The sequence below is a fragment of the Melopsittacus undulatus genome, chromosome 1 (genome assembly GCF_012275295.1).
Source record: "Melopsittacus undulatus isolate bMelUnd1 chromosome 1, bMelUnd1.mat.Z, whole genome shotgun sequence".
NCBI classification, from domain to species: domain Eukaryota; kingdom Metazoa; phylum Chordata; class Aves; order Psittaciformes; family Psittaculidae; genus Melopsittacus; species Melopsittacus undulatus.
In genome coordinates this window covers 87,232,537-87,245,900 of record NC_047527.1, presented here as the reverse complement: position 1 = coordinate 87,245,900, position 13,364 = coordinate 87,232,537, and the positions used below count along the sequence as shown (strand labels likewise).

The 13,364-nt window shown below is 51.8% G+C and overlaps 1 protein-coding gene across 1 annotated transcript; it reads left to right on the top strand.

Annotated features, from left to right (window-relative positions):
- The first annotated feature begins 3,397 nt into the window (after positions 1-3,397).
- Positions 3,398-12,134, top strand: NRN1 (neuritin 1). Its single transcript, XM_005149914.4, has 3 exons — positions 3,398-3,656; positions 7,616-7,760; positions 10,779-12,134. The coding sequence occupies exons 1-3, from the start codon at positions 3,602-3,604 to the stop codon at positions 11,008-11,010; spliced, it is 432 nt and encodes a 143-aa protein (XP_005149971.1). The 5' UTR covers positions 3,398-3,601; the 3' UTR covers positions 11,011-12,134.
- The last annotated feature ends 1,230 nt before the right edge of the window (positions 12,135-13,364 follow it).

Sequence of the window (13,364 nt, the reverse complement as noted above, 5' to 3'; positions counted from 1 at the left end):
GGTGGGTCCCCTTGTGGTAGATGATTTAGATGGAGCTGAGCTCGCTTTAAATCAGCTGCCCGGCACGCTGCTCTCCGCACGGCAGTGATAGCGCAAGGCTGCTCACCCAAATACTTCCCCAGGCACTCCGGCTCACGGTGCAGCCCACGCTGCGCTCGCCGCTCGTTCTGGCAGAGCTATATCTGGCCAGCAGTCGTGGGCTCTGCCCGTCTGCGTCCGCCACAGCAGCGATCACAAGGGATGACACTGCCACCAACCAACCCCAACAAGCAGAGCATGAGGCTGCTGGCAGGACAGAGCCCTGCTTCTTGAAAATAAGGGCAAAATCGTGCTGATGAGCTAGTTGTCCTAACAGGGACTGAGCAAGACACACACATGTCTCTTAGACATAGGCTGATTGATATTCAAGCATCCTCTAATACCATGTTGGGGGGGGAAGGGGATAAAAAAGGTAGTTTGATAAACAACTATCCCCACTCCATCCTGCTCCCCAGCTCCCAGCAGAGCTGAGAGTGCTGCTATTTGAGATGGGCTGAAACCGCTGGCTTTGGTACAGAATCTATAGCGCAACGGGCCCCTTCCTGAGGCAGGGAAGGTGGTAAGGCAGGAGCCAGGTTTGAATTTCAGACAGAGCTGGACTGCCCTAGCAGTCAAGAACATTTAGAGGAATTTGGCCAAGCCCTTTTTGCCCCTGTAATTGATGCCTCTAGCTGTTAGATCTTTTGTTGTTGTTGCTTGGCCAGAAATCCCTCAGAAATGCCTGTTCTTCTAAGATTTGTATCCAGATTTGCCAGTGGCCCCAGGCATTTCAGCACTGATAGATATACCAAAAGCCAGATATTAAACTCTTCCTGATTGTGCGTTGGAAACTGCCTTGAAGTTTATTCCAATGCAGATTTACATAGTGTAATGTCAAAATCATGTTCAATGAAAACCTGCTGGAGCCAGCCCAACCTTTAACCTGCAGCTATAGCTTGTCTGCCCTCAGAAAAAATGGAGCAGACAAAAACATAGCAGATATGAATGTATAGATAAGCCAGTACTGTTATCAGTAGGGCAGAGGAGTGAAATAAGAAGTTCCTCCTGCTGCAGCCCCCACAACCTGATGCATCTGCGAGGATGTCTTGTCCTTCTTAACAGCAAATGCAGCCACAAGTGACCAAGCTGCCAAGAGCTGGTAGGTTCAGCATTTATGTCGACTACATCAGCCTACCCTCCTTTCATCCTCTTACTTTTTTATGCTGATAATGCACTGACTGTGAGATATAAAAGATCTTCTGGGCTATCTAACCTAACCCTCCTGGGGAAAATGACAGGGCTCCACATTTTGATATCCACTTCAGTCTCTCTGTTGCATTACAAAAGCACCCATTACCACAGCAGCAAAGAAGAGAGTAAAACTGTTTTACCTTAGCTCCAGCTGAGGAGCCAAACCTTTCATGCCTTTGAAAGAGATTATGATGCACAGTCCGAAGCTTAGCCTTAGCCACCTTGCTGCCACCAATGTCTTCAGGAGTGTGTAAAAGACAGCTCTGCTCTGGGCTGCAGCTTCATGGCTGAGTGAATGGAAGGGCAATCTGCCAGGGGACACAGCACCCACTGACTATGCTTTGAACTGCCTTCACTACCATGTGTCCACAAGCTGAGCTGGCTTTGGCAGCTGGCTGTAAATGAGCCACTTTCATGTTTTTTAATTCCTCAGGTTAGTTTTCAGCCAGCTCTGTCCTCTCTCTCGTCTCAGCATCCATAGTGGAGAGTTATAAATAGGAAGAAAAGGTGGAGCAAAAAGGAATAGTGGGAAGGTGCAGAGGAGATAGGTCAGTTTTTTAAATCTGCAAGCCCCAGCTGGCTGCTAACACAGTTACCCAGTATTATACCTGCTTTCCAGTTGAAGAAACAGAGATTGAGGTTTCATTATGGCTTTAAGAGGATGGGCATACAGGCTGCCTCTGTTCACATAAGTAGACCTAAAGAGGCACTATCTTGTGAATGAAGCTCTCGGCAAGGAAGCTTTTCATCTTGCCTTCCAGATCCCTTACTTGCAGTTGCATCCCTGGTGGACTTCAGGCATTTGCTGCCCATGGGGATCATGGGGACCCAGCCTGGCAGCTGCTGTCCTTCTGTCACTGAGGTCTGAGGATTGTCATGGGTGGTTTGTAAAAAAGAGAGACCAACCAATAGCCCAGCTGGCCCACGGCTTGGCAGCACTGCCAGCACAGCAGGATTGCAGAGGGGGGCACCTGGGATCAGGAGGAGAGAAGGTCACCAGTAGTTCTCACTACAACTAGTCTCCCTTTGGCTCCTGGAGGTGCTACAGATGGCTGGTGAAGGTCAGGGCTGAGCTGGAGGGACTATTACTTTGCCGTGGAAGAGCACAGGTGGAAGGCTGTAGGATGGGGTTTTGTCTGGTTGCTTTGCACCGAGAAAAGCCCATGCAGGCACCTATAGATTCCTCTCACGATGCTGGAAGGAACGGCCCTGCGGGGGGACGTCCTGCGAGGATGTCAGACTGCAGATACACCCCAGACCGAGCCCTGTCTGGGCCAGGGCTCCGCATAGCCTCGGCAGGCACCATCCCCTCCACGCAGCCCTGTATCCCGTTCCCAGAGGATAGGGTGCGGTGGCCCTCAGCCGCAGGAATCTTGCGGTCCCATCGGGTCCCCCCACCAGTGCTACCCCAGGAGCGACCGCTTTCCTCACGCCACCCTCTGCAGTCCTGCAGCCAGGCTGCTGTCATCGGGATTGAGCACAGGCTGTAGGACCGGGAGAGACTTGCTCCCCCCTTCTCGGCTCCCCCCAACCTCATCCTGGGGGATGACGTCATGGTGGGGGAGGGGCGGGCAGGGGGAGGGGACCCCCGCACCTCTCTTTCCCTCCTCCCCGCTCCGCAGCGCGGGGGCCGGGCAGGCCCCAGCCCCGACGGGGCGGCCCGGGGGCGGCGGGGATGGAAGGGGGGTTTCTGCCGTGCTATCCCCACCTCTGGGGGGGCGGCTCCTCCGCCTGCGTGTCTGTGTGCGTGTGTTTGTGTGCGTGTGCGTCCCCATCCCTTCCCGCATCCCTCCCCCCGCAAGGGGACGGTCCCGGCTGCCCCCCCCCCCTCCCTTTTGCCGCCACACAGGGCAGGAGGAGCCCGGGGATGGGGGGGGGGGGGGGGGGGAAGTTTCTTGGCGATTAGTGGGGCGAGGGGGACATGGGGAGAGCGGATAAATCCAGCCCGCGATGCCTATAAATGGCGTTTCTCTTCCAAGATGCACAATTTATAATAATTAAAAAAAAAAAAAAAGGAAAAGGGGGAAAAAGCCCCGGTCCGTGTCGTCCCCCCACGTCAGGGCCGGTGGTGGGCGTGAGGCTGTACTTCCTCCGCCCCCTCCTAATGGAGCGAACCATTCCCAGCTAGTCCTCCTCGCCCTCTCCCTCTGCCTCCCTCTTTCTCTCCTTCTCCTCTCGTCTCCCCCCCCTCCCCCCCACCCCCCTCCTCTTGTCTGCAAAGTCCTCCGCTGCTCGGAACTTGTTGGCAATGCCTATTTTTCAGCTTTCCCCCACGTTCTCCAAAGTAACTATTTAAAGATCTGCAGCCGCAAATGGTTTTACTAAATGTAGGATGGGACTTAAGTTGAACGGCAGATATATTTCTCTGATCCTTGCTGTGCAGATAGGTAAGTGGACTGCCAGATTCGGTACCAAGTTGTGTGCACCGGAGCCCGGCTCATGCATGCAGAAGCGGAATGTCGGAATAACCTGCGCTGGCGGCCGCGTTTCGGGGCGGCGGAGGGACCCCCGCTCCTCTCCCGCTACCTCTGCCTCCTTCCCAGTGGCAGCTTCGCGGTTCTTCACGGTGGCAAGGCAGGGGGGTTGGCAGGGAAAGGGAGCCGATTTCTTATTCCTCTTAGATCACTTTTGTTGTTTGTTTTCTTAAATCAGTGCATGCTCACTCGTATTTCGCTTGTTTCCCTCCTCTTATTCTTTCCCCTTTTTCCCCCTCCTCTGCGTCCCCACGAACGATTGCATTTGTATCTGCTTTTTGGATATCCCCTGCATTCCTTCCCACTGACAATTTGGGGACTCCAGTGCTAAGAAACCCCCCTCCCCTCCCCACTCCCCGAGGGACAGAGAAATATGAACCTGCACAAAATGGCTTGCGAGAGATCTACCTGGAAAGTTTTTTTTTTGCAGAAAATCGGGGGGACAAGCGAAGAGCTCCCTTTGGGAACTTGGAGGCTTTCCCATTTGTAGAGCAGCCTAAAAATAAACAAAACCCGTCACTAACTTAAAGAAATCAAAATCTACCCGAATGAGGGATTAAACCAATAAAAATTACTTAAAAATCTCCAAATCCCACAGCCCGATAGTTAATTTTGTGGTCTGAGAACTATTGTCAAAAAATGAGCGGGTCAAAAAAATTCTATATATGCTAAGTTGCTTAAAATAGAACAGGTTTCCCTCCACACCGGTATGTGTTTTTGTGTGCTCGTTGCTGGTTTTGTTTAATATCTTGGGGTTTCGCTCGTTGTTTTTGTTGGTTTGCTCCCAGGTTCATTTTATTTCACATATATTATTTTTGCTGAATTTATTTATTCTTTTTAGTTGCAAATATTAAACAAACTCCAAGTTAATGACCACTTTGGTCTGTACAGGCAAACGTGAAATAGTATTTATTAAACGTATATATTCCCGAGCATGATCCAAAACTGGGCTTCAAGCAAAGGGCGATTAAAAGTGCGTCTTTTATTACCCAGATTGTCAAGTGTGAAGAGACCTTGGAAAATATTTGCCTGCAAAGGAATCCTGCTACAATTAAAAAAAATAAATAAATGCTCGGCATTGCTATTTAGAGATCCCTTTGCTCGGTCACCCTCCTCTCCAGACAGTCTCTGCACCATTCTGTGGGTACCAAAAAAGAGAAAAGGAAAAAAATAGGGGGAATAAGGAAGGGAGAAAGGAAGGAAGAAAAATGCTTTGAACATTTCATCATCGAGAAAACAAAAAAAAGAAAAAAAAAAGAAAAAAAAATGAGGTGAAATATTGACCTCCGGAAAATGTGGGAAATACGATGCAACCCCCTCCATTCGTATTACCATTCCATTTTAAATGAGGCTGAGCTCTTCAGAAGGCCATTTTCTATACTGTCAGAGAAATAATGGGGAAGGCATTATTTGGATGTTATCCCTAATTTCAGCCCTTGCATTTATTTTTGTTTGTTTGTGCTTTTGGAGGAGGAGGATTTTCTCTCATTTGCGTTTATTTGGTTCAACCGAGGGAGGGTTTTATCCGCGGTGACATTTCAAAAGGTAGCTAGAGTGTCTGGGAATCGCCGTCCCCGGGCTGGCGGGAGCATGAGCAGTCATTTGGAAAGTTACCCCCAAATATTGCTGCACACCGCGGAGATGGTGGCGGTGCGGGAGCTTTGCGGTGCCCTGAGAGGGGATGGCTTTGAAGCTTGTGGAGGACTCCTTTCCTCTCTGTTCCTCCTTCTGTATTTCGGGTAACCTTCTCCGCCCCCGAAATCAAGTTTGTGGTTGTCGGTGTGGGATTTGCAAAGGGCAGCTTGCCTTTGCCCCGTCCTCGGCAGCGGCTGAAGTGGATGTTCTGCTCGTTCCCAACATGTCTGTGCATCGGGGCTTAAAAAGAAAATATTGTTTATTTATGTGCTTATGCATTTATTTGGGCAGAGGGACTTGGAGCTGTCCGAAATCCCTGACATTCTGGGAGGTGATGGGGGGGAGCAACGACCGAGTCCCAGAGGCGGGCTCTCAGGGACAGGTGCAATGGGCCAAGCGCAGCCAAAGGGCAGGAGGACTGAGAGGAAGGGGAGTGGGTTTCGGGATGAGGCAAGGTCCCTTACGGATGGCTCCCGCGCTCCTGCTGCATTGCAAATTGCTGCACACTCCTGTCTTTGAAGGAGGGGGGCGGGGAAAAGTGGGGGCCACGGCAGAGCACAAGCGACCTAGTTCAAGAGAGATCCCGCTGCCGCTTAACAGCGCAGAACGCTTGCTTCAGCCTGTGCTTGGTTTGGTTTTTACATGTTTAATGTGAGGTTTTTTGGTACTGTTGTGGTTTGGGGCGGCTTTGGGCCGGGGTACCCCGTGCGGGGGGAGCGGCGCAGGCACGCATGGTCAGGCCGCCACGAGGTGAGGGATGCTCGGAGCCCCGCTGCTCCCGAACCCGACCCCCTCCCCTGTTCCGGGTCCGACCCGGGGCAGGGCTCCACTTTGGCCCCGTACTTCCAGCGCAGCCCGTCAGGTTTTGGAAGAAATCCGAGGCTAGTTTCCCTCCCCTTTCCCGTTGCAGCTGCCGGCGTCGGGTGGCGCGGGTTTTATAGGACATGGTTTTACCCTCGGGATGGTCCTCGGTTCTTCTCTATTTGTTTGCCTGGCTGTTTTTTTCCTCCCGTAGCCAATGTCTGTAGCCTGTGGGGATTTGATGTGACGGCTGGTGCCGGTGTGTGTGTGTGGAGAGGGGAGTGGCCACCAAGTCATGTTAGCCATGAATCAAACAGCAAGAGAGAGATCTGGGTTGAAAGACTCGCTTTTGGAACCAGACATTTAGCTTGTAACCAGTGCCCGGACAGGAAACACACTCATACCATGCAACAGCCATGCCTTGGGGACACAGGCCGAGAGGGGACCTCCACCCCTACAACCGGGGGCTCCTCCGACAGGAAGGGTGGGGAGGATCCCCTTTTACCTTCGCTGGCCTCAGTGCCATCCCGGCTGCGTCGCCGGAGTCGAGCTCAGGCTCTGGGGACACCACGGTGTCGCCAAGCCCTGTCCGTCCCATTCCCCGTGGGCCTGGGCCGGCAGCCGATGACACCCGTGAGGAGTCATCGTCCCCCGCACGCCGTCATTCATTTTCCTGCCCCGTTTGCAGGCGGTTGGTTGTTCTTGGGGTTGCTACTACTGGGTTTAACCGAGCATCGTTTCCTGGCGAGATCCCGAAAGATGCCCGAGGCAGCAGGTTTGAAGGAGGGGGGTTCACCCCTGCCCCTTCACTCCCTGCTGCCCCTGGGAGGGACACCCATCTCCGTGCCTATCTTTGGGGTCGCTTCTTTTCCTGTCTTTATGGCAGCTCTTCCTAGTGATTTTGTTTCCGTTATTGTTGTTATAATTTTTCTCTTCCCGCTGTGACTTGAGCGGTATTTCCCAAGCGGCCTGGGCGAAAACGAGCCGTGTGCGTGCGTGTGCGTGCGTCGGCGTTTGCGCGGAGAAAAGCGCCTGCTGCTTCGAGGCGCAATTTTCTAACAAAGGAGCAAGTCCGGGGAGAAGCAGGCAGAGCATCTTCCCTGATCCTCCCCTCTGCCTCGCCCCTAAAACAGGGAGGCGATGGCGGGGGAGAGAAAACCAACATTTTAAAAGAAAAATGACAAGGGGAGGGTGGGGAAGAAAAAAGGAAATAAAATAATAAAAAATAAAAGACTGAATTCAACCTCACGGGCACTGCCCGCCCCCCTCCCCTGTGTTAAAAGCCCCTGTCTCATGTCCTCGAATGCCCTCCCGATGGCCACCCTGACTTGGTCCTTTAGCAATGAGGGGCTGGGGGGAGAAGGGCGGTCGGCGGGGTGGGGGCCAGGGGAGGCGGGAGCCGACGTCGTTGCTGACCTGTGCCCCTGCCCCCCCAGCGTACCTGGTACAGGCGGTGAGAGCGGCGGGGCGGTGCGATGCGGTCTTTAGGGGCTTCTCGGACTGTTTGCTGCGGCTGGGCGATAACATGGCCAACTACCCGCAGGACCTGGACGACAAGAGAAATCTCCAAACGATCTGCGCGTAGGTCTTTCCTCTCTCCTTCGGGGCCGCGGGGGGAAAACGGGACGAGGGGTTCACTCGGGGCTGGCAAGTGGGGCGAAGCTGGATGGTGGCGGCAGGAAGGGAAGCCACGGAAGTAACTCGGGGTTTGGCGCTTTTGGGGTTGGATTCTCTGCCCTGGGGTCCCTCCAAGTGCACTGCCATGGGGACAGGCTCAGCTTGGGGAAAGGTTGTCTAGAAGGAGTTTTTGCAATGCCTTTTTCAGTTTTTTTTCCCCTTTGTGAGCCTGTGTTGGGTTTGCTGTTTGGGGTTTTCTCCTCCTTTACTGTTTTATTTTATTTTTATTTTATTTCCCCCCTCCTTAGCTCCCCGCTTGCATTCTCCCCCTCCTCTTGCTGACGTTAACTGCACGGGGGTTATGGTCCCTTCCCTTTTTGCTGCCTTTGGACCCAAATCTCACTGGCATGCTCCGATGCTCAGCTCAGAGGCAGGCCCGGGAAAGGCAGCATTCTCTGTTGCTGGGGAGGCCATTCCTCGCGAAAAGACATGTTATTAAAACGAAAAGAGACGAAGCACAATATTAATCCCCAGTGGCAGAGAAGCTGCCATCCCAAAAGCAGCTCTCTTCAACCCCTTTGAGCCTCCGGGAAAAGTCCATTCTAACCCAGTTCTGTCCCACTCCTGCCACAGAGGGGAGAAGAATAAAAAGGAACGATAAAAGGGAATAGTAATGCTTACTAATAAAAAGGAAAACAACAAAGAAAGAAAAAGGAGAAAAAGAGCTAGCCTTGCAAAATCGGCTCCTGCTCCTCTCCTTCCCAGTTTCCCTTCGAAGCTGAAGAAACTGGGGCAGCTGGGTGAGACATAAATTTGGGATATTCTTCCCCAGAGCTCAGGGTAGCGGATCTTACCCTGGAAGGAGAAACCTGGGGAAGCTGCCAGGGGCCCGAGGCAGCCATCTCCGGCCTCTCCCGCTCAATGGGCGGTCCAGTGTCCCGGGCAGAGAGGCAGAAACGGGCCTTTTCCATATGTCAAGGGGGAAAACTAAAATCAAAAAGGCTGCACAGGATTATTCTCCTGTCTCCCCGCTGCTGTTTTCCGGAACGAACTCCCCCACCGAAAAACAAAAATAAAAAATGCAAAAAAACCCACCAAAACCAAAAACCCACCAAAACCAAAAACCAACCAAAACGCCTAAACAAACAAAACCAAACAAAAATAGAGAAACAAATTTAGAAAAGAGATAAGGAACGAGATATGGTCGTTAGACATTAATATGTTTGCAATATTGGTTTTTTTCTGATTTTGTTTCACGAAAATAAAAAAAGCAGACACGAAACGGAAAAGTGAGGTGAGAGGGAAAGGGGGAAATAAAGAAAAAGACGAAAATAATAATAAAAAGTAAAAGGAAAAGAATGAATAAAAGGAAGAAAAGAGGAAAAGATAAAAAAGAAAAAAAAATAAAGAAGAAAAGGAGGGGAGGAAAAAAGCTAGAAGAGTCTCTGTAACCCACTTCCTACTTAGAGATTTCTGAGTCAGCCACCTACTAAGGCCGGCACCGCTCTGTAAATGCTAGGTTGTGGTTTACCTTTTATTGTGCACGAGAGGCAAATACTCAGGGGCCGTAGCGCCCTAATATGATATCCTTTAGCAGTGGAGTGGCGGACCAGAGGTCGCCTTGACCAGTAAAAAACCAAGCCCCTTTTCCCGACTACCTCCCACCACCCACTTGCCTTCTCCCTGTGCCGGGATATGTATTGAAGGAAGATAGGGAAAGATTTAATTTTCCTTTGGGAGATGCAATTACAGCAGAAATACTGCAGGAGAGGCACACTCTCAGACTCTGGCTTCTCAGTATCTCATTATTTATTACAAATGTAGCAAACATTGGGAGTCTACAACCAGCTTAGAGTGCTCATAAATTAGCGACTGTAGGACTACTTTAAAAAAAAAGAGAGAGAGGAGGAGAGAGAAAAAGAAAATAAAGATCTAAATTTACAGGCTCCTGCCTTGAGGCAAGGCGAAAATAGGAGGCAGAGAGTAGATTCGAGGTAGATTCGATAACCCAGACGTGGAATGGAAAGGTATTCCTGCCCCCCAAGAGGTGGGCAGTGGGACGGGTCTTACCCCGGCGGCAACTGCAGGTCCAGTCCACGTGAAAAAGGGAATTAAAAGGAAAAGGAAAAATACTTGCGGGAAGAGCTGAAAATTATCTTGGTGAAAGGGAAACCCTTCGCTGCCTTCAGACCCTTGGCCATGGATCAGGTGTCCCTCCCGCTGGCAGCTACGGGCCGGCCAGGAGGGACCCTTCTGGACCAGAAGGGGAAGATGCTCCTCTTCCTCTTCTCCTCCTCCTCCTTCCTACCCCTTCAGTCATAGCCCCCTCTCGTCCCTGGGCATCCCTCCCAGGGGCTTCTAAGACCACACCGGGACTCTCCAGGATACCCCTTCCCGCTTGGGAAAAGCGATGCCTTTCCTACCCCCATCTGCTCTCCCACCAGTGATGAAAAACCCTCGGTACGAGCCTGTGGGCTCCTGGGCTGACGTCTGTCATCTGAGGTGCATCCCCCGCCCCAGTCAGGCAAAGATCCCCTCCAGAAGAGACTTAGCAAAGCACAGCTTGCACACGCACGCACACGCACACCCCACACCCCCCCAGCCTGGGCTGGTGCCGAAGGCGAGGTTGGAGAGAGGGGACCCCTGAAACCGCAGCCATCGGTGGACGGGGCCGGTGCCCAGTGCAAGGCGTGCGCTCGGGGAGGACGGTGGGGCAGCCCCGGGGAGGGGGAAGAAGGGCCGAGGTTCCCTCTTATAAACCGGTGTCTCAGCGGGGAGAGGGGGAGCAGGGGCTGGGTTTTAGGGCGGGGGAGGAGGCGGCTCCTCCCCCCCGGGCGCCAGCCCCCCTTTCAGGCATGTCCCCGCTGTCGCATGGGGGGAAAGTGATGTGGACGGACGGCGGGCCCGAGGGGGTGCGGGAAGGTGGTTGCAGGAAGGTGGTTGCGTGCCTGTTTTGATGCCGGCTGCTCTCCCCAACTGCAGGTACTGGGATGATTTCCACGCGTGCACCCTCACAGCGCTCACGGATTGCCAGGAAGGAGCGACAGACCTCTGGGAGAAATTGAGACGGGAATCCAAAAACCTCGATTTCCAAGGCAGCTTATTTGAACTGTGCGGAGGAGGCAGCGGGGCTGCCCGGTCCCTGCTTCCACCGCCCTTGCCCCTGCTCCTGGCTGCCCTGGGGGCCGCGCTAGTGACCTGGCTGCCTTTCTAAGGGGGGCGAGCACACTCACACCCACACCCCCCCGTGCTGGATCTATAGAGGAAGTGTCCATCCCTTGCTTTGGGGACGTTGTGCTTTTCTGTGGTTGATGCTGGTGATGGTGGTGGTGGTGGCTGATGGTGGTGAAACACCCGTGTAGGACTGTGGAAGCGTTCTCCCTTTATTATTTTTTTCCTTTTGTGTTTTATTTGCCAAATGTTACCAAACAGGCAGCGGCGCGCAGCCCGAATCGGACCTCAGCTTTACTATCGCTTCGAATCAAAAAAATAGAAAAAGATAATATTAATAATAACAATAATAATAATAAACAACCAAACTCGAGCCCTCGTTGTGCAAAAGCAATCTCAGGAACGGCTCTGGGCCACCTAACGCTAAGGCGCTAAGGCTGTAAATCGGCCGGGCTACCTCCCGGCCAGCCACGGTCCCCCTGACAGTGCGGCAGGGTGCGGGGCGAGAGCAAAACCGCAGCCAAACACAAAAATGGCACTGGCGATGAGTCCAAGGGAGATGTCCACGTGTGAAGCATATGGTGAATAATTCACAACCTCTCATCTTTCCTCCACAGTCGCTTGTTTTCTGGTCATTCCACTGAAAAAAAAAAAAAAAGATAAAAAAAAGGAGAGCATTTTTCCTCAAGGAGAAAAGAGAGAGCGAGAGGGAGAGAGAGGGGGGGAAGGAAACGAACAGTTAAGGAAGGAAGGGAAGAGAGACAGAAAGAGACGTGTCTAAATGCCCGGAGGAGTGAAGGAATGCTGCTAACAGATCTCTGAGAGTTTACCTTTACTTGCTGTTCGAAGGCATCTTTCCGAATTCACTGCCTTTAATTTTTTCCTCCTCTTTGTTTTAGATGTTACACATATCAGTAAAATACCTGAATATCCAACCGTAGAGATCACAAAAAGGGGGCTTAAATGTAAACATAAAGAAAAAAGAAAAAAAAAGAAAAAAACAACAGCAAAATGATTTTGAAAACAAAGAGCCTTGATTTTAAAAGAGAAGAAAAATGTAATTTAAACAAAAGTTTATTATAAAGTCAATTCAGCAAAAAATAACAAAAAAATTTGCTACAAAGTATAGACAGAAGTATAAAATAAAACAATTATTGTTTGAAATGAGGGTGTCGTCCTTTTTATATGACTAGAGTATCTTGACAAGGACAGTGCTTTTAAGGCAAGGAGGGCTAAAACCCGAGCCGATATCGCCCTTGATGAACGCGGCAGTGTCAGTTCACACAAGGACAGGGCAGCTCAATTGGTTAGTGGAGCCTTCCTTCTTTTATTATTTTTCTTTTCCCCCCCTTTTAATTTCTTTCTTACAACCTGCTATAAATCCTCCCACCCTGCTCCTTCTCCTCTTCCTGACGCCCCAAACTGCAGCCCCCACCCTCCAACCCCATTCCCAGCTTCACGGAGCAGGCGAAGGGAACCCCGGCTGCGCGGCGGGGCGGGCCCGCTGGCGCAGAGCGGTGCGGAAGGGCGCAGAGCCCCGGCGGAGGGAGGAAGGGCGAGCAGCAACCACCATTAAGGAGGAGGCTGCGGAGCCGGGGCGCAAAGGAGCCCTTTCATAATTAATAAGGCAGCTCCGCAGAAGGAGCAAGGGGAAGGGGGGACGGTGTATTGATTTCGCAGCAGAAGCTGCTCTAACCTCGGCTATTTATAGGCTCCCGATGCCTTTATAAAGAAATACACATCAAAGAGTAAACACGTCCTTTTTACTTATAAGGCGAGAGCCCAGCTGGCGACACGGAGCGGGTGGGTGGGTGAGTGAGTGGGTGATGGGAAGGTAGGGGTCACGAATTGGCTTGGGGTGATTTATTCCTGTGGGGAGCCGTTGCCCGTGCAGTAACTCTCTTTTGCCAACGGGCAGTAGGGTGGCAGGGTCCCCCCCGCCTTTGCCCCCTCTCCCTGCTCCCCTCCCTTCCCAAGGTCCGCAATGTAATGTGTAAGCAATAGCAAATGTAACAGTTCATAAATCAAACAGTGGGTCGCAAGCCAATCTGCATTTCCCAAACGGATTGAATCCCAGCAACGAATGCGCTCAGGAACTGGAGGCTGGCGCTTTTACCACTGGAAGCAATGTTGATTTTTTAATGATAAAATACATTATGTCTCTGTTGGGGGGGAGGGGGGTGTCTTTGCAGAGCTCAGCCTCTCTTCGGCAGGCACAGGTCTGCTTGCATTTCGTTTTCCTTTGCCCTCCCTCTAGACTCACTCCCCACCACCACCAAAGAAAAGGAAAACCCTGGAGAGCAGAGCTTTGTTTAAACGGTTTGGGTTATTTTCCCTCCCCATAGAGGATCTAGACCTAAATTGATTTTTCTGTGCACATCTCTGTATTCATGAGGT